This window comes from Hyperolius riggenbachi, chromosome 4 (assembly GCF_040937935.1).
Source record: "Hyperolius riggenbachi isolate aHypRig1 chromosome 4, aHypRig1.pri, whole genome shotgun sequence".
Lineage (NCBI taxonomy): Eukaryota > Metazoa > Chordata > Amphibia > Anura > Hyperoliidae > Hyperolius > Hyperolius riggenbachi.
Genome location: NC_090649.1, coordinates 304,977,605 through 304,998,801, shown reverse-complemented (window position 1 = coordinate 304,998,801; position 21,197 = coordinate 304,977,605). Strand labels below are relative to the sequence as shown.

The following is a 21,197-nucleotide window of genomic DNA, read 5'->3' as shown; positions in this document are numbered from 1 at the left end:
GCAAGCTCTACGAACGCCGCAGGTGCTCAGGGCAGGGCGAATGCCATTGCCAATTAGCAGACATAAGTTAGTTGCGCTCGCTATGCTACTCTGATAAGGCGTGTTAAATTTGATAAGGTGTGACATCTTTGATAAGGAGTGATATTTGAGTTATCATGGTTTAGTGAATCAAGCCCTATGTGTGCTATTTTTATTGAGGTTGATCATCATAAGTGGACCAGTGACAAGTATTAGAATAAGAAGAGGGACCTAAAGACTGAGTGGTGAGGGATGACCTGGGAACGGGCCCAAGGCGCTTCAGAACCCTAGATTGGGTCAGAAATTGTGGTGAGTGAACCACAAAAGGGTGTGGTGGTGGCCTCTCTATATAGTCTCTCTATAGTCTCTCTATAATGAGGTTTTTAGTTGAAAAGGCCTCTTGCACACTGCAAGTGATTCCGATTCAGATTCCGCTTTTTAATCAGTTTTTACATCCGATTCAGATTCTGATTTGCAGTGTGCAGGAAGCAAACTGCAAATCGGAATCTGAATCGGATGTAAAAACTGATTAAAAAGCGGAATCTGAATCAGAATCATTTGCAGTATGCAAGAGGCCTAACATTATAGTCCGACCTAAAACGCCGCAGAACTGCAGCTGAAAACCCCCTCGATCACCCCAACTTCCGCATAGAGGCAGCGCAGCTCTGCCTCTATGCGCATCAATCAGCGCCAGTCTTCCTTCACTGAGAGGGGCGGGCGAGAGACGGAGATACGCGCTGATTGACGCGCATAGAGGCGGCAGCAAAATCCACGACCAAGAAAGTCGTGGATTTTGCCTGCCCTGTACCCCCGTGAGTTTGGGGTGATCGAGGGGGTTTTTAGCCGTGGTTCTGCGGCATTTTAGGTCGGACTATAATGTTAATGAGGTTTTTAAAATAAAAACCTCATTTTAGGGAGACTTCAGAGTCTCTTTAAGTTAGTGCAGCTAAATTAAATTAAAGTGAATCTTTCGTGACAACTCTAAAAGACCGCCGGACAACGCACACTCGTACGTGAATCAGTTTCTACTCATTACAGCAAAGTCAATGTTTAATAATAAAAGCTAAGTTGGTCTTTCGATCTTGTTATTTATTTTTGTGAATTGCACACATTTTTTATTTGGTGGTTGGTCCTTCCTTCCACTGTTTGCTGCTTTTCACAAATAAAAACTTTGTGTTTTTTTTTGTTGCTGTTGAGAACGTTACAATACAATATTTCAAGTGTACCAGAAGTGAAATTAATGATGAGTAACTGACCCACTGGTGGTTTCCATATGTCTCCACGTTTCTTGTTGCTAAGAACATATTCTTTTCCTAGAATTGCATCCCAGCTAACAGGAAGCTCGCAATGGTGACCCAACATAACCACAAAGACATTGGATCAGAAGAATGGAGGACACAGAGGCAGAATGGACAATGACAGCGGGTCCGCTCAGCGGATCGTTCAGAAACAGCCTTATCAGTCTGCTGACAGCGCGTACACACATGCTACTGTCGGCTGAACGTCCGCCCAGCGGGAGGGTCTGATGGACCCGTCGTTGGCGGAAGTACTGCGTGTGTACACACCTTAATGTGTCGGCGCTTACAATAAATAATTAATTGATTGCATGATAATGTAAATTGCCCAAATAACTCATATCCATAGGGTAGGGGCAGGTGGCATTGCTGAAGTGCCTACATGAGAGGGCGACGTGAAAGTTTTTGCTATGGGGCCCCATGTTTTCTAGCTACGCCACTGGTCAGCAATGCCATTTTTTGATAACTCTTGCTTATAGGTCTACTTTAGTAGGAGTGGAAGTATGATTATAATGATAATACCATTGTTTCTGTGAGGAGTCAATATTGCAGTTGCCAAAATGTTGGCTTATATTTTGTTTAAAATGAGGGAATGCAGCAGCTGGTCACAGATATTTCAGAACTTGTTCTGCACACGTTTTGATAAAGATTCTGCTAAGACCCAGTTTTAAGCCATAAACTTAAAAGGCCGTCAGCAACTTTTAAAGTGACCCTAGTAAAGCCTGAGGGTTCTCGCCCCAGTCCTTGTGGGTGAGCACAATTGAGCATATGTTGGGCCTGAGTTATAAACTGTGCCCACCCTTTCCTCCCTCAGTTTTCTGCTTCCACTGGCCAGCTGTCAGCGACAGCATACATTTAAAATTGGCATGGCTACATTTCGGGGCAGGGTGAGGCAAAAAGGCAGCTCACCCTGAGCCTGCTGAAAGTCCGGGTGGCGTTAACGCTATTTCCCCTCTGAGTTGTCATTGTCACGGGGGACACTTAATTCGGACATCAGCTATTGCCGGTGGCCGAATTACCTAGTTTTCTTCTCATTTGAGCTCCTGCAATCGCTGGTGCCCTAAATTAGTCCCTGAGTGAGACTATAATCGTTATTCACATTACGGCCTGTTGCAGGGCCCAAGTAATCAGTGCAGGTCTGCACCATAATTAGCTGTCTCAAGTTGTTATTATCTCTAGTCATGTGGTACTAGTTACAGGAATAGAGGTCCCCAGTTTTCAATTATCTGGTCTTGCTCTTCTTGAAAGAGATAAACCTGTAACCCACGTGACCTCATGTGTGGGCAGAATCTGTGCATGTTGTGCAAAGCCAACAAACATATTTCTTGTTTCATTAGCAGATCAGCATCATAACATGACAGTCATGGCAGATATCTCAGGGAACCAACAGCAATTTTCGCATACACCGAAGAAGGCAAACACAGTGGACTCCATGTACTTATATTCTCCCATGGGAAAATAAAAACAGGAATTAGAAAACCTACCGACCACAAATAAGGAAGAAGATAGCAGATACAGTAAGGCCTTGTTATCACACTTCCATCACATACATTCAGTTTTTGACAGGAGGATTTATTTAGTGATCACAAAGTTTGGACTGACCATGCAGAGAACTGGATATAGCAATGCATGCAAAAGAATCAAAACAGTTAGCCCAGAGCTCAGATAAGCTTTAAATCCCATAATGAATGTTTTGAGAAGCACACACTGTTAGAATAATCACTAAAAGAATGCAAATGAGGTGGATGTAAAATGCTGAGGGTTTCAGGCATTTCTCCTGAGAAGCCAGCACAGCAAGCTGCAGTTCTAGGCCCCGCCCTCCCATTTATGATAGGCTGCTAAGAATAGTTCCTGCCTGTGTCACTGAAGGGCAAAGTATTTTGAAATAGAAACAAAGTTGTTCTCACCAAGCTTGCACACTTTATCAAGCCATGCTGTGCAAGGTAAACTCACCATCAGCTGCAGTCAAGGAAAGCCCATCTTTACCTTAAAGATCTGTATGACCAGGAGACAATCATACAGAGCAGCACAATGCTTCCAAAGAACAACACAGAGGACCCTATCCTGCATCAACAGAGTGTTGCAGAAGGCAGCCACCAGCCAGTTCTTAAACAAACAGCAGGTAACAACATTCTGAGTGACAGCAGAAGCGCAGACTGTGCTCATTGTTCACGCATGTAATAGTTATGCCTCTGCAAGGTTGTTTTTCTTCTTATTAGGAAGGACATGGACTTAGAATTTGTATGTGTATGTTGTGTATTTTTCCTAACAGTCAGACCAGGAATAGCAACTACTACTAAGACTAGGCTTTGTAGGAAGGAAGATGAATTGGGCTCTCTGATGTTCTTTAGCAGTTACCGGTTAGGTTTGTTTTATAACGAACATCTAATATGAAGTAGGTTTAGATATAAGGTCATGCAATCCATTTGTTTATGTTTGGACAGGACAATTATCCAATATCTGCACCATGCTCGGGGCAAAGCTAGTATTACCTCACAAAGCCAGTATTACCAGTGCCTGGTTTCAAGAATGCCTCCTACAGAGCCCTTCACTTTATTTTTCACTGAAATGCACTGCTCATATGCGCTCATGAAAACTAGACTGAATCTCCAACAAACAGCCTTTGTAGTCTGTAGCTAGCTTTACATTCACGTCCAACCAGGTATAATTATCGAAGGCTGCAAGGCCGAAAGCTTGCTTAATTTTATTCATTTTTAGTTAGCCAATAAATGGTATCATCCTGGTTTAAAACTTCTTGCTTTTACTGATGGCTAACACGGTACAATACCCTACTGCTACTAGTATAATTATCTGTAATCATCTGTTCCCTATGTGTTTTCATGGGGTTAATTCAGACAACCAGTTTTCCGTCAACAGCCACAAAACATACTAATAGACTACCGTAATAATTTAACCGGTATGGGACAATAATGATCTAGTCCTAAAGCCAGAATAAGGCTAGGTTCACACTAGGTTTGTTGTCAAGACCGTTTTCAGACATATTGATGGATCGTATGTTAAGTATAGGATTTGTTCACACAAGTTGTGATATGTCCATTGTGTCTAGCGTTCATTGCAGTAACAGAAAGTCCCGTCCTGCACATCTTTTCTGGACACCTGATGGAAATTGTACAACATGAAGATAGCAAAGTTATCTATGACTTGTCCATTACAATGGACACCAAAGGACATGAAAATGTTGGACGGCACAGTAGTTTGTACATCCACTGTGACCATCCACCCATTGGATCTGGCAGAATGTGAGCCCAGCCTAACATAGAGGATGTGAAGCTTTTGTTTTTGCCTTCTGGGACTGGCAGACATTAAAGCGTTCCCACTTAAACAGAGAGCGGACATTTTTTGTCCATTCTCCGCTCATCACGGTGAAGGGCTCCTCATTTATAAAGAGGAGCTTTTTACGCTTGTCAAGCTGCAATGGATCTGCGGGATCCAGTGCAGTAAGTGGGCCGCACATCTGTGCTGTCCACGATAATCCCGGGCAGGTGGATGCGTTCCCCCATACAGCCTATGTGGGTAACACATCAGCCTCAAGCAAGTCCGAAGATACAGTCTTTGTGGTTCACCAACATGTGCCGTACAATTTACAAATATTCAGAGAATAAACATATACAACTTTGCCACTGGATAAGCTACCAACTAAACAGGGGCGTAACTAGACTTAATGTGGCCCCCTGTAAAAATGATAGCATGGGACCCCCTTGTTTCCCGAACCCCATGCAGGTCACATGATCGGGTGTCGGCAAATGGCAGCAGAGAGTTTCTTGCTGTGAAGCAGCATCTGGAAGCAGGAAAAAATTACACATGCTCCTGCACACGGTTTTTGTGAGCAAACAGGGAGGGATTTTTGCTAATTGGCAGCACTTCCGGTTGGGGAGAGGGAGGAGGAGGGACCCCCAATGCCTCTGGGCTCCCCTGCGATGGCAAAGGGTCACAGGCATTATTGCTACGCCCATGCAACTAAACTTAAACACTGAGATATCCTCTCTATACAAGTGTAAATAAACTCATACATACTAGTCAGCACAAATGACAATATCCTTGCAGCCTAGCACACATATTGCCTGTATGCTTCTCCCAGATCAAGCTGCAGTAGGCTGGATGATTGGGCTTTTATTTCCCAGCTGATTAGTCCTCTTAGGGAAAAGAGGCAATTCCTTGTGTCGATTCCTTTGCTCACCTGATTACTCTCTCATAAAGAAACCTGGGACATATATACACACCGCCTATCATTTGCGAAGATTCTCTCTTCCGTCAAGTGCCAGAATAAGTACATACCTTAGTTTCTCTTAACATAGAAGGATCATTTGTGATCACTTTAACCAAAGCTCCTCCTCAGCAGCTGGCAAGGCCAGAAATTTATTTTCATTTCCTACCTTTCCATAGAACAGATCAGGTTGGCCAACAGAGAGCCAAGCAGCAGGTCTGTACAGTTATCAGAGATAAATTATCAAGCAAAGAATAATAAACCATCACATATCTCTCTATAAGAGGAATTTGAAGCTCGTTATTCTCACTTCTTACAGAGCGGCATATGCAGGAGATAGTCAATGGGAAAAATTGATTTAACCACTTAACGACGGCTGGTCGCACCTGTGTTTCTATGGTTTCCTGTCAGTTCATGGCGGGGGGCTCCGTGAACAGCCTGCGAGCCTCGAACGCGGTTCGCAGGCTAAATGTAAACACCCGGGGACGTAATCCCTGGTGTTTACATTGTACGGCGCTGTTGTCACAGCAGCGCCGTAAAGGAGATCGGCGATCCCCGGCCTCTGATTGGCCGGGGATCACCGCCATCTGATAGGCTGAAGCCTATCTGAGGCGGTACAGGACGCATCGCTGTCCTCTACCGCCTATATTGCGAACAGGAGGGAGGGAAGAAGAGGGAGGGGGAATAGCGCTGCGGAGGGGGGCTTTGAGGCGCCCCCCCGCTAGGCACAAACAGGCGGCGGCGATCAGACCCCCCCCCCCAACAGGACATCCCCCTAGTGGGAAAAAAAGGGGGGAAGTCTGATCGCCCTGCCTGCAACCTGATCTGTGCTGGGGCTGATGATAGCATTCACAGAACTGTATTAAAATTGAAATTATGGTTCCACAGGAACTGTATTATGTAGGGGTTAAACTGGAACTAAAAATATATAGGAGCTACTGGTGAATTAATTATGTGAAAGCAGAATTTTCATATTAGTGGAATTTTTTAATTACCTCTGTGGTCAGCACACTGCATGCAGATACTCGTACTGTGGAAGAGTAGATAATAATCTAATCGGCAGCATACAGTGGTATTTAAAAATCTGTCAAACCTTTTGGATTTTATATTCTGCATAAATATGAACACAAAAGGAAAAAAGTGCATTGAAAAGGTAGATAAAGTCACAGTGGCTTTGATTAATAGTTATTTAACAACTGCAAATCCAAATGAAGCGCTAACAGGAAAAGTTCCTTACTAGGTAGATGTGTATTTAGGAAAAACCTACACAAAGGGACAGCCACTCACTACCAAAATGGACTTTCTTGCAAGGTCCCAATTACATTTGGTCAAAATGTAATGGTCTCCAATGGCAGCTCCAAACATCAGTGATAGAGTATGGTATGTAGGAAAAGCAAAACAGCTTTCCATTAGAGCTTTAAGCACCACTATCTTGAACATTGTACAGTTTAAAATACATGTAAATACATACCAATAAGAAGTATATTTTTCCAAAGTAAAATGAGCAACTTTTCTCTTATGTTGCTGTCACTTACAGTAGCACTTTGTATTTAGAGCCTGGCGCCCGCTCAGAGAATGATCCAGGAGCCACTCACCCTCTGCCTACTGCACAGTGTGATGATGTCATGTCTCTGTGTCAGATGGTCTGTAATGACAAGCACTACCCAATCAGTTTCGCCTCTCTTTCATGGTAACTCCACTGAGATACAGTGGGTTGCAAAAGTATTCGGCCCCCTTGAAGTTTTCCACATTTAGTCACATTACTGCCACAAACATGCATCAATTTTATTGGAATTCCACATGAAAGACCAATACAAAGTGGTGTACATGTGAGAAGTGGATCGAAAATCATACATCATTCCAAACATTTTTTACAAATCAATAACTACAAAGTGGGGTGTGCGTAATTATTCAGCCCCCTGAGTCAATACTTTGTAGAACCACCTTTTGCTGCAATTACAGCTGGCAGTCTTTTAGGGTATGTTTTAGGGTATGTCTCTACCAGCTTTGCACATCTAGAGACTGAAATCCTTGCCCATTCTTCTTTGCAAAACAGCTCCAGCTCAGTCAGATTAGATGGACAGCGTTTGTGAACAGCAGTTTTCAGATCTTGCCACAGATTCTCAATTGGATTTATTTTTCTAATGCATAGATATTGATTTTGTTTTAAACCATTCCATTGTTGCCCTGGCTTTATGTTTAGGGTCATTGTCCTGCTGGAAGGTGAACCTCCGCCCCAGTCTCAAGTCTTTTGCAGTCTCCAATAGGTTTTCTTCCAAGTTTGCCCTGTGTTTGGCTCCATCCATCTTCCCATCAACTCTGACCAGCTTCCCTGTCCCTGCTGAAGAGATGCACCCCCCGAGCATGATGTTGCCACCACCATATTTGACAGTGGGGATGGTGTGTTCAGAGTGATGTGCAGTATTAGTTTTCTGCCACACATAGCATTTTGCATTTTGGCCAAAAAGTTCCATTTTGGTCTCATCTGACCAGAGCACCTTCTTCCACATGTTTGCGGTGTCCCCCACATGGCTTGTGGCAAACTGCAAACGGGACTTCTTATGCTTTCTGTTAACAATGCCTTTCTTCTTGCCACTCTTCCCTAAAGGCCAACATTGTACAGTGCATGACTAATAGTTGTCCTATGGACAGAGTCTCCCACCTGAGCTATAGATCTCTGCAGCTCGTCCAGAGTCACCATGGGCCTCTTGACTGCATTTCTGATCAGCGCTCTCCTTGTTCGGCCTGTGAGTTTAGGTGGATGGCCTCGTCTTGGTAGGTTTACAGTTGTGCCATACTTCCATGTCTGAATGATCGCTTGAACAGTGCTCCTTGGGATGTTCAAAGCTTTGGAAATCTTTTTGTAGCCTAAGCCTGCTTTAAATTTCTCAATAACTTGATCCCTGACCTGTCTTGGACCTGTCTTGGATGTTCTTTGGACTTCACGGTTTTGTTGCTCCCAATATTCTCTTAGACAACCTCTGAGGCCCTCACAGAGCAGCTGTATTTGTACTGACATTAGATTACACACAAGTGCACTCTATTTAGTCATTAGCACTCATCAGGCAATGTCTATAGGCAACTGAGTGCACTCAGATCAAAGGGGGCCGAATAATTATGCACACACCACTTTTCAGTTATTTATTTGTAAAAAATGTTTGGAATCATGTATGATTTTCGTTCCACTTCTCATGTGTACACCACTTTGTGTTGGTCTTTCATGTGGAATTCCAATAAAATTGATTCATGTTTGTGGCAGTAATATGACAAAATGTGAAAAACTTCAAGGGGGCCGAATACTTTTGCAACCCACTATATCCACAGACATCTTTAGGCTGCCAAATACTAAATTTGGAGGCCAAAATGTGATTGATCAGACCAAGCAACCTTCCAATGCTCCATGGTCCAGTTTTGATCCTTATGTTCCTACTGTTGGCACGCTAGGCAGTGGACAAGGGTCTGTATAAGCCCTCTGGTTGGTCTGTGGCTATGAAGCCCCATATAGGGCTGGCTGCAATGCAATGAGTGTTTTTTTTTCATAGCCAACATTACATTTTTCAACTATTTTTGCTACACGTGTTCGTTTGTGATATTGGCCCAGACTGGTTAAACTTGGGTGCTTAGGGCCTTATCTCCATTTTACTGGTTGACCTTCTTTGGACCCCTGCAGGACAGCCCTTTCACCTTCTTCTTTGGACCACTAACCACTGGATACTAGGAATACCCCAGAAGACCTGCCAGTTTGGAGATGCTCTGACCCAGTCAAACTACTACATTTGGTCTCTTGTCAAAGTCACTCTTCTTACACTTGGTCATTTATCATTCGTTGAACACATCAGCTTCAAGAACTCACTTTTCACTTGCTGACAAAGATATTGCACCCTTTGGCAAATGCCAGTGCCATTATGCCAATATAATAATGGTGTGTCTGAAAAGTGGGTAATGTAATTACACTTCACACATTCCACATTTTTTTTCTTGAATAATTCAGAAACCCTTACTGTACAGGCTTCACTATATAAACATGTTTCATATGTTTATGTAATTCTATCATTAATATATTTTAAAGCCGGTAGCTTTAGAGAACTATCACTGCTTTACATAAATAATGCTTTCTTTTTATATATACCTGTAGTTTTATTTTATTTACAATAATATTAATAATCCTTATATACTCTGTATTCATTGTTATCTGGAGTTGTTTGGATATAGGCCAAAGTTAAGTGGAATTACAGTCAAAACATCCCTTCTGCTTCAGTAGTTAACTATAAGTTCTCTCAAAACACACTCTTTTAAAGAGTCTGTAAAGGTTAATAGGTTTACATTAATTTTGTCTATGGAACCTTAATCGTGTGCCACACTGAGTTCTAGTGCGTGCTCCATGCTGTATATGTTATCTGACTGCATGAGATAAGGATGATTTCTGTAAGAGAGTGTTTCTGTGTGCAAGGTAAACTGAGGCACAGCTCTATATTCAGGAAAATAACAATGGGCTTCTTATAGATTGAGCTGGATATTACATTATTACACAGTTATTACCATAAAATGTCAGCTTTCTTACTGGCAGCTGTGACCAGGTGGTAAATAGTTGATACAACTTTGGAACACAGGTTGGTAGAAGGATAACTTTATAGCACATACAAAGTTGGTAGACACTTGTTTTTATTCCATGCAGCTTTTTATATGACCTACTTTTCACATAGGCCCTAAAACTGTATAATGAGATCCTAATTATTAAACAAATAAGTCCAAAACATTATTCATAGCAGCAGCAAACCCAGGATTTTCAAGGGGGGATTCCTGAAAGGTCTCCGTCAGCCATGCACAATACAGTATAATAATATGGAAGGACATCATGCTGGGTACACACAATGCAATTTCCAGTCCAACTGAAGGTGGCCACTAATGGTCCAATTTCTAGCGAAAAATCATTTGAGCGATCAAAAATTCTGATCGGATTGGTTGCAAATAATATCCATTGATGGGCACAATCAATTACGAATGATTATAAAAACGTCGTCCGATTGGATTTTCGTCAAACCAAAATGTGGATTTACTTGTTGGTTGTGATAGATAGGAAGCAAAGATTGGTTCATTGATGGTGTAGTGAACGATTTCACTTCCGATCAGAATTTCTTATCGCTCGAACGAGTTTTCACTAGAAGTTGGATCGTTAGTGGCCAGCCACCTTGACAGGATCTGACAATTATTTCTGTCATGTCCGATCTGCCCCCCCGATCGACAACGGGATTAATCAGGAGCAGTTTGGATACAGATAATAATGAGGACAGCTGACTTTGGTAATGAAGGGGAAAATGAAGCTTTCACCCAGCAGGGGCACAGGGCTGTGCTCATACCTGATTGTTAAGTTCCCCAGATCTGCTCACACACACTGCTGCTACGTCAACTGTAGCCTGGAAAAAAAGGGGGTAGTGCTGTGAGCTGCAGGATGCCTGCAAATATTCTGGTGTTTCAACTTGTGCCGGTCCCCAGACACTGCAACAGCCCTGGTCTGAGGGGGGATTCTGGGCAGCTGTAATCCCCCCTCCCCCCTGAACTTGTCTATGCATAGATACGTATCTGTATGTGGCAAAAGAATGCAACGAGTCTCATTGGATAACTGGAGCTAGTCCTTCCTGGCAACTATTCATCAGCTCTGCACATTGAGTTCTCATCTAGTTTTAGTACTGACAGGAAAAACAGATCTCATTTGAGGTCATAGTATGCTGAGATATTAAAAGTTCAAAAGTGTTCACACTTAACACCACTGTGTGTTGCCAATGATTGTGTCAATGGGATAAGATGTTGCAGGATCTATACACTATTCATTCAGCAGAGATTCACTAGTAATCTTAGCAACACAGAAGCTGCTATTTAAAAGGAAGTTCCAATTTTGTGAAAACAAAAGAAAAAATCCTCTAAACATGCATTAGACATCACATGTCTGTGAGTTATTGGTTTCAAAACATATCTTTCTATTTGCAACCAGCCAAGAAATTCCAAAACTGATTGCAGGCTCATATCGCTTTTATTTGCACACCTTAGCAACAGTACTCTCTGTACTCTCTTAGGAGTACTGTTGCTATGACAATGGAAATTTTCACCTTTCTGAAGGAGTAATTAGCTGCACAGACTAAGAGGCTTTGATTCTTATTTTTATCATTCAACTAATCCATCGACTGGCAGAAAACTTTCACACTGCTATCTGCTAGTTTCTGTTATTGTATATGTGATACCCATATAAGCTCAGTACATAAGCTGAAAAAAACATGCTGTAATTAAGTTTTGGATTGTAATACTGAAGCAGAAGGGAAGTTTTGACTGTAACACTTGATCTGCATATTCTTGTTTAGGGTCTATGGCTAAAAGTATTACAACAACAACAAATAACATATGTAAAGCAATTTTCTCCCGTAAGACTCAAAGCACATAAGCATGGCTCAGACCAATGATTGGTTGATTGGTAAATTGGAAGAATTCTATAAGTCCAGACATGCCAGGCTAAACAGGTGGCTTTTCAGTCTGGATTTGAATAACTCCAGGGAAGGGGCTGTCTTTACTGGGTATGGTAGGGAGTTCCAAAGAATAGGGGCAGCATGACAGAAAGCTCTGTCTCCAAAGGTTTTGAGGTACACTCTGGGAGTTTATGAAACCTGCTGATCTGAGGTTGTTAGAGATGTGGTGCAGCTTCAGCAAGTCCTTCATGTATCCAGGGCCCAAATTGTGCAGTGATTTGAATGTCAGCAGTCCAATCTTGCAGAGTATTCTCCATTTACCAGTAGCCAGTGCAGTGAGCGAAGGATTGGTGTAATGTGACATTGGTGAGGCTGGTTTGTTAGCAATCTGGCAGGAGCATTCTGCACTACTTGCAGGCGGTTCAAGTTCTTGTTTAGGAGGCCTGCATGAAGGGCATTGCAGTAGTCCAGCCGTGATGTGATGAAGGCATGAACTAGGGTTGGAAGGACCTCTGGGGGAATCAGATGTTTCATTTTTGCAATGTTCCTTAGTAGGAAGATTTGACTACAGCCGACATTTGGTTTCTGAAAATCAATTCCCCATCGATTAGCACACCAAGGCTGCACGCAAGGTTGGAGCTGTTTATGTGTGAATTCACAATCCTGATTGGTGTTGATTTAGGATATTTTGATGGCAAGTACTGGTTTTGGACAACAAGGACCTCAGGTTTGTCAGCATTCAGTTTCAACCAGTTTTCATTCATCCACGCCTGTAGCTCAGCTAAGCAAGAATTTATTTTTGGAGTAGGGTCTGTTCCACCAGGTTTGAAGGACAGGGATAGCTGCGTGTCATCAGCATAGCAGTGGTACGTCAGGCCCTGTTGTTGGATAATTGTACCGAGTGATAACATGTAGATTGCAAACAGCAGAGGGAATAGGATTGATCCTTGTGGCACTCCAAATTTTAGAGGTACAGTGTTGCAAATCCAAGCGAAGCAGGCACCACCTTCAGTAATTTAGTAGCTATTTATTGAAAAAGTCATTAAAAATGACAAGTCATGGATAAAAATGGCTGTAGCGGCTGACAGCCCGCTGTTTCAAGCTCGGTTGCTCTTTATCAAAGCCAGAAGCCAAATACACAAACAGAGGAACAACTCCTCCTTAAATAGGAACTATACAAGTGATTAACCAATCAGTTTAAAATCTTGCTGGCCAATGGGAGCGCTCAGTAGGGCTGTGGACCTGATGGGGAACTGAAAAACAATGACATCACAAAAAATACGCCTCCCAGCCTTGCTTCCGCCCAGCGCATGCGTACACGGCCGTCCGGATGCGGAAAAACATACGCATTACACGCGGAAAATCATCCAGGTGTCAATATTATGTGTGCGCATAAGGCTATCCGTACATGGAAAACCGTACGCGTCCAACGCGGAAAATCTCACTCTCATGCGGAAAACCAGCCGCAAATGTAGCTGAGGGTGAGATTTACAAGTATAAACGCAGCATATATTGACATCGGAGGACCACCTAAAAGGCCATCACAAAACCCAAAATGTCACTCCAAAGAGCAACTGAGCTTGAAACAGCAGGCTTTCAGCCGCTACAGCCATTTTTATCCATGACTTGACATTTTAATGACTTTTTCAATAAAGAGCTACTAAATTACTGAAGGTGGTGCCTGCTTCGCTTGGATTTGCATCATTTGATCATTGGTACAGTGATCTTAAAGCTACGGCACACCCCATATCCTGATGCATGGGTGCTCCTCCACTTCTGTTGTTTTTGCTGTGAAGTTGTACAAAGGAAGCGCTAGCACCATGGAGGATGGCAATGCTGGACAATCTCCAGTAACTATTTCCTATACTGATGAACAAGCGAACAGAGTTTTGTCGATTACTGAGGATGACTCTTTTTGCAAGATCCAGATATTAAATCTGTCAAACGTGAATTGGAAGCTCTGTGTAAACGCCACATTGATTTAGATCTGCACGCCAAGATTCGCAGAATACTGTCGAGCCAAGAAGATCCCACGATCTGTACGCTCACCGATCAGCCCTATGCTTTTTGCAAATTATGCAGATTTTTGCTCCATATGGGAGCAGATCTGGAATAAAGCATCCTTTGATGCAATGGTGCACACAGTAGCCTGCATCCAGCAGAAATTGCCCGCTATAGACGGAAAGATCAACAGTGCTGGAGATCAATTAAAAGTGACTATGGCCGCTGGTGAATACCAAACATATGTTGATACTTTAACCACTTCGCCATATCTGGACGCATATATCCGTCCAGATAGGCAGTGGTGCTGCAGCCGTGTGGTGCGCGCGATCGGGCGCGCTCCCGCTGCCTCCCGCTGCCCCCCGATCAGTGAATGGGAATATAATTCCCATTCACCGATCTAAGTCCCCGGCAGAAATACCGACGCTTTCTCATCAGAGAGCGTGGTATTTCTGCCCCCAGGAAACTTCTTCTCTTCATTTTAGTTCCTAGATGCAACATCGTTCGCATCCAGGAATTTTTTGAATGTGGCCATCTTGTGGCCAAATAGTAAACTGCACCCACATACCTGTATTGAATAAAAAAATACATTATATTACATCTAAAATTGGCTATTTACCTCCCAAACTAAAATTACCCAAATACATTTTTGTATTAAAAAAAAAATAAAAAAAATTACAATAAAAAAAAAAAACTACATAAATAGTTACCTAAGGGTTTGAACTTTTTAAATATACATGTCAAGAGAGTATCTTATTAAATTTTTTAAAATTATAAGCTTGTAAATAGTGATGGACGCAAATTGAAAAATGCACCTTTATTTCTAAATAAAATATCGGCGCCATAAATTGTGATAGGGACATAATTTAAATGGTGTAATAAGCGGGACAAATGGGCACATAAAATGCATGGGTTTTAATTACTATTAGTAGGTTTAAGGCTGTATGGAATATTTTAGAGCAAAGAAGAAATGCTGAGTTTCAGACCACTTTAACCACGTCGCCATATCTGGACGAAAATATCCGTCCAGATAGGCACTGCTGCTGCTGCCCCCCCCCCCGATCAGTGAATGGGAATATAATTCCCATTCACCAATCTAAGTCCCCGGCAGAAATACCGACGCTTTCTCATCAGAGAGCGCGGTATTTCTGCCCCCATCACCTTCTTCTTTTAGTTCCTGGATGCGAGATCGTTCGCATCCAGGAATTTTTTGAATGTGGCCATCTTGTGGCCAAATAGTAAACTGTACCCACATACTAAAAAAATACATTATATTACATCTAAAATTAGCTATTTACCTCACAAACTAAAATTACCCAAATACCTTTTTGTACTAAAAAAAAATAAAAAAAATTACAATAAAAAAAAAAAAACTACATAAATAGTTACCTAAGGGTTTGAACTTTTTAAATATACATGTCAAGAGAGTATCTTATTAAATTTTTTAAAATTATAAGCTTGTAAATAGTGATGGACGCAAATTGAAAAATGCACCTTTATTTCTAAATAAAATATCGGCGCCATAAATTGTGATAGGGACATAATTTAAATGGTGTAATAAGCGGGACAAATGGGCACATAAAATGCATGGGTTTTAATTACTGTAGCATGTATTAATTTTAAACTATAATGGCCAAAAACTGAGAAATAATGATTTTTTTCCATTTCTATCTTAATCTTCCTGTTAAAATGTATTTACAGTAAAGTGGCTCTTAGCAAAATGTACTACCTAAAGAAAGCCTAATTAGTGGCGGAAAAAACGAGATATAGATCAATTCATTTTGATAAGTAGCGATAAAGTTATTAGCGAATGAATGGGAGGTGAACATTGCTCGGATGCATAAGATTTTCGAAGCTGTAGGCTGAAGTGGTTAAACAACAAGATGGAGCAGTACAGAAAGTCAGTGGTGGAGATCAAATGGTCCAAATATCATAGAGACACTTCTGACTATAAAACGGCATACATTTACATCTGGCAGAGACCCTCCATTCCGACTGGAAATAGGAAATATTCCAGCCCGCAACGCCCTAAGGGAAAGAGAGGAGCTCATCAGACTGGCTCAGAACCTAATAATTTATCCTCAAGTAATTTTTTGCCCTCATCGAGGGATCATTCACCAACAATAAGAGGAGACACCGGCGGAGAGGTGGTGCAAGGTTCAAATGCAAACGGTCGCAAAGACTCCATGACACTATGTGTAAGGAAAGATCAAAAGATGCGAACCTAGTGGTCAATATATCTGGTTGCTCTTTATCTGATACTGAGGAACACGTCCTCAACTTTGGCCTTCCTTCAGCCCTACAAATTTACCTAATTTTCTCCAGATAGATCAGGAACTTTTTCGTTTTTTTCGCAATGTTAAACTTAAATATTTTTTGGGTACATTTCCAGTTGAACGGAATTCTGGACAGGATGATCCAACTCCCAAGGAGGACTTACTATCTCTTACTGGTACGGGTTTGCGAAACAAAAGTAATTTCTCTTCCCCCAGTCACCCAGTGATTGATTAGTTCATTGAGAGAGTGAAGGAAGATATGAAGACCATTAAACTGGACTTGCGTGCTACTCGAGTAGATTACAACTTAACTAAGGAGTAGTACGCTACTCTTATCCAACTTGGCAAAAGAACTGAAATTACCATCCGCCCCGCCAATAAATGGGGGTTGCAGTGGTGATTCTAGATAGTCAATATTATGTTCAGGAGATTCTGGAACAATCAGCACAGGTTGATGTGTACTCCAAGGTTGATGTTGATCCACTTAGAAGAATCCAACTATGCATTAAGGAGGTGTTAAATCAGGCAAAAGCTGACGCAATTATTAATGATGCCCTGTATATCTTTTTACAACAAGATGCTCCCTGTACTCCATCTTTCTATACATTACCTAAGATCCACAAGGACTCATGTCGGCCACCTGGGCGACCAATTGTGGCTGGCCTTTGGCACAATATGTGGATCGAATTCTGCAACCATTAGTGACCTCTCTGGAGTCCTATATTCGGGACACAGGGATGTTTCTAGACAAATTAAGATCTTTTTGTCCTGTTGAGGAGGGTACCCTTTTGTTAACTTTGGACATCGAGAGCCTCTACACCTCCATCCCACATGATGGGGGTGTAGAGGCAATCAAGTGGTACCTTATGCAATATTCCGACATGTCTTGTATACAGAGGAAATTTGTCATTGATTTGTTGAATATTATTTTGCGATGCAATTATTTTTCTTTTCAGGGATCTTATTATATGCAATTAAGAGGTACAGTGATGGGGTCGAATGTGGTCCCGTCCTATGCCAGTCTTTTTATGGGGCAATACGAAGAAAGTTTTGTTTATACCCACCATCTTTTTCACCAGCATGCCAAATGTTTGCTTCGTTATATTGATGATATTTTTTGTTTATGGGCGGGGTCACATTCAACCCTTATGGAATCTGTATCTTCTTTAGCTGTCAGTTGTCCAGCCATTAAATTGACTGTAAATAGTAGTGTCAATGAGGCGGTGTTTTTGGATACAAGAGTGATGTTGCAGTCGGGTAGACTGATCACCACCCTTTACGCCAAGCCTACTGACAGGAATTCCCTTCTCCACTACCAAAGCTTTCACCCACCCTCGGTAAAGAATGCTATCCCTCGGGGACAAATTACACGAGTAGAGAGAATAGTATCTGATCAAGACTTCTTGGAAACCCATAAAGAGTTAATTAAAACTACATTTAGAGACAGAGGTTATCCAGAACATACCCTGTCCACTAATCCATGTCGCTCTAAGAGAACCCAAAAACAATTTTGCATGCCCTTCGTGTCCACGTACTCAGCCTGTAGTCAACAAATAGGCAGTATTATTAGAAAACATTGGCACCTCCTGCAAGGTGCTTTTCCTCGGATACCGGAATTCCGATATCCTCCTCTGTTTTCCTTCAAAAAGGACCCTACGATTTGCGATAAAGTGTTTAGACAACGTAGTCTTAATCCATCTATTTCCACGAATTCCTCTATGATATTTAATCCGTTATCGACCGGTTCAAAAGTTGGTACTTTTCCTTGTTTGAGCTGCCATTTATGCAGCCACATAGCCAAAGGTGGTACATTCACTCATCTATGCACGGGCACACTATATACTGTTAGGGGTCACTATTTATGTGACTCCACATACGTAGTTTATTTAATTAAATGCCCGTGTGGCCTTGGATATGTCGGAATGACCACCCAACCCTTACAAGATAGAATGGCATCTTACAAATCAGCAATCCGAAATTATGACATGACACAGGCAGTGCCATCTCATTTTGATACAGCCCGCCATAGTGTAGCGCAGATGAAGGTGCAGGTCATTGACAGTGTACCCATTGACTGGCGGGTTAGACTTAATAGGAAGGCTGAGCTGGCACGCAGGGAAGCATGATGGATTTGAAAACTAAATGTTATGGGGCGAGGTGGGTTAAATCGAGAATATGACCTCAGTTTCTGTATATGAGTTGTCTGCTTGATTGTTTGTTCTTTTTTGCTGTTCTTCTGCTGGTTGGCCTATGTGATAAGCTCGGGACGGCTGTGTTCCTATAAATTTTTTCTAACCTTTTTTTCTTTTCTTTCATTTTAGGAAACTCCCATTTGCCATGCTGAACGCTCAGCGATGTGTTGCATTTTGTTATTTTTCATGTTTTATGGTTATAAGTATAGTGGTCATTGACTCTTCTGGGGACACTACTTTTTGCCAAATCACAGTGCCACTCATGTTTGGAGTGACATTTTGGGTTTTTTGATGGCCTTTTAGGTGGTCCTCCGATGTCAATATATGCCACGTTTATACTTTTTCCACATGAGAGTGAGATTTTCCGCGTTGGACGCGTACGGTTTTCCACATACGGATGGTCTTATGCGCACGCATAATATCAGCACCTGGATGATTTTCCACATGTAATGCGTAAGTTTTTCCGCATCCAGGCGGCCGTGTACGCATGCGCTGGGCGGAAGCAAGGCTGGGGGGTGTATTTTTTGTGATGTCATTGTTTTTCGGTTCCCCATCAGGTCCACAGCCCTACTGAGTGCTCCCATTGGCCAGCAAGATTTTAAACTGATTGGTTAATCACTTGTATAGTTCCTATTTAAGGAGGAGTTGTTCCTTGTTACTTGTCATTTTTAATTACTTTTTCAATAAAGAGCTACTAAATTACTGAAGGCGGTGCCTGCTTCGCTTGTATTTGCATCATTTGATCATTGGTACAGTGATCTTAAAGCTACGGCACACCCCATATGCTCTTGCATGGGTGCTCCTCCACTTCCGCCATGGATAGTGGGGGAATGATATAATTCGGCTTCCAGCGATTGCTGGAGGCCGACTTATTGTGTTTTTTAAGCAACCTCGGCTCCGTCTTCTAACGGCGCAGATGTTACTCACTGAGCGCCGCTTAGTTGTGATTCCCTTTATAGTCTATGGTGGCGTCGGCTGCGCCCAAATCTAGCAGCGCCGAAAACCACTGCTCCGCAGTCAAGAATGATTTGAACCACTGGAGGACGGAGCCATTGATGCCACATTACTACTGCAGTCTGTTGAGTAGGATTTCATGGTCAACTGTATCAAAAGCCACTGAGAAATCCAATAGGATTAGGATGGAGCATTCCCCTATTAAAGGCAGAGGATCAGCAGGATAACCAGGCAACTGGTATTGCCTAAAAGGAAATAAATATGGCAGCCTCCACATAACTCTCGCTACAGTTGTCCTTTAAAAGCCAAGAAATAGCAAGAGACAGCTTGGGATAAAGGTTTACGGCGGAAAGTTCAAAAGGTCATTATTTCTACCTTGTTTTATAGCTTAACCATTTTTGGACCGCAGTGATTGAGATCTACGCCCTGTTTTGGTGGGCTCCTGGCTGGCAGGGCGTAGATCTCAATCACTGTCCGCAGCGCGCATCCGCCGCTACCCGCCGATCGCGCCGCTCAAACCCGACGATTCTCACCGCATCTCACAGGCTCTGCCTGTCTCTATGACGGCAGAGTCATGTGAGCCGGTCAGGAGCCGCTTTCATTGGCTCCTGGCCCTGTCTTTCAATGTAAGCCGTTCCCATTGGCTTACATTGAAAAACAGGGTCAGGAGCCAAAGAAAGCGGCTCCTGACCGGCTCACATGACTCTGCCTTCATAGAGACGGTAGAGTCTATGTCCTGAGGGTCTCGGCGAGCGGCAATGACGGCGGTTGCGGCGGGTATGTGCGGCGATTCGTCGGGATTTAGTCGGGATTGGACCAGCGGTCTCTGGTCTTTAAGTGCCCAGAGACCGCTGGTCCTTAAATGGTTAAAAGACAGGGGCCCATATGCAATTAGTTTTCTCTCCTGTGTTTTCTACTAGGTCATCGAATGCGAACCTATGACACATGTGCCAGACCCGGCACGCGTAGCCTCATCTGCAGGCATGCCATCGCTGCTCATCTGGCCACCGTATGGTTGCATCCAACTGGCCGCGGCGTCTAATAGACGCCGCGCCAGTTCATAGCCCGCAGCCCCGCTCCAGCTTGCATAGTCTTCCGGCAGGCAGAGCAGGGCTATGGGAAGATGGCGTCCGAAGCCCTGTACTGGAGACTATTTGTGTCTCCAGTACAGGGCTTAGGGTGCCATCTTCCTGTAGCCCTGCTATTCCATTCAGCGTGGGAGATATGCAGGAGGATCATCCGGGGGAGCTGCGCGCCAGAGGACGGCCGGGAGAGGAGACTTCTGTCAGGTGAGTAAATTATTTTTTGCAGGTGAAATGTTGCCCTTATTGCGTTTATTTTCTGGTGAAAAGCTGCCCTCATTGCATTTATTTTCTGGTGAAAATCTGCCCTCATTGCGTTTATTTTCTGGTGAAATGCTGCCCTCATTGCGTTTATTTTCTAGTGAAAAGCTGCCTTCATTGCGTTTATTTTCTGTTGAAAAGCTGCCCTCATTGCGTTTATTTTCTGGTGAAATGCTGCTCTCATTGCGTTTATTTTCTGGTGAAAAGCTGCCCTCATTGTGTTTATTTTTTGGTGAAATGCTGCCCTCATTGTGTTTATCTTCTGGTGAAATGCTTCCCTCATTGCGTTTATTTTCTGGTGAAATGCTGCCCTCATTGCGTTTATTTTCTGGTGAAAAGCTGCCCTCATTGCGTTTATTTTCTGGTGAAAAGCTGCCCTCATTGCGTTTATTTTCTGGTGAAATGCTGCCCTCATTGCGATTATTTTCTGGTGAAATG

The 21,197-nt window shown here is 42.8% G+C and overlaps 1 protein-coding gene across 1 annotated transcript in view; it reads left to right on the top strand.

Moving 5' to 3' along the window:
* The first annotated feature begins 3,203 nt into the window (after positions 1-3,203).
* SLC2A12 (solute carrier family 2 member 12) overlaps positions 3,204-21,197 on the top strand; it is a 154,367-nt gene continuing 136,373 nt past the window's right edge. Inside the window, exon 1 of the mRNA XM_068279488.1 lies at positions 3,204-3,435. Coding sequence (XP_068135589.1) covers positions 3,345-3,435 — 91 coding nt within the window. The 5' untranslated portion in view covers positions 3,204-3,344. The remainder of the gene's footprint in view (positions 3,436-21,197) is intronic.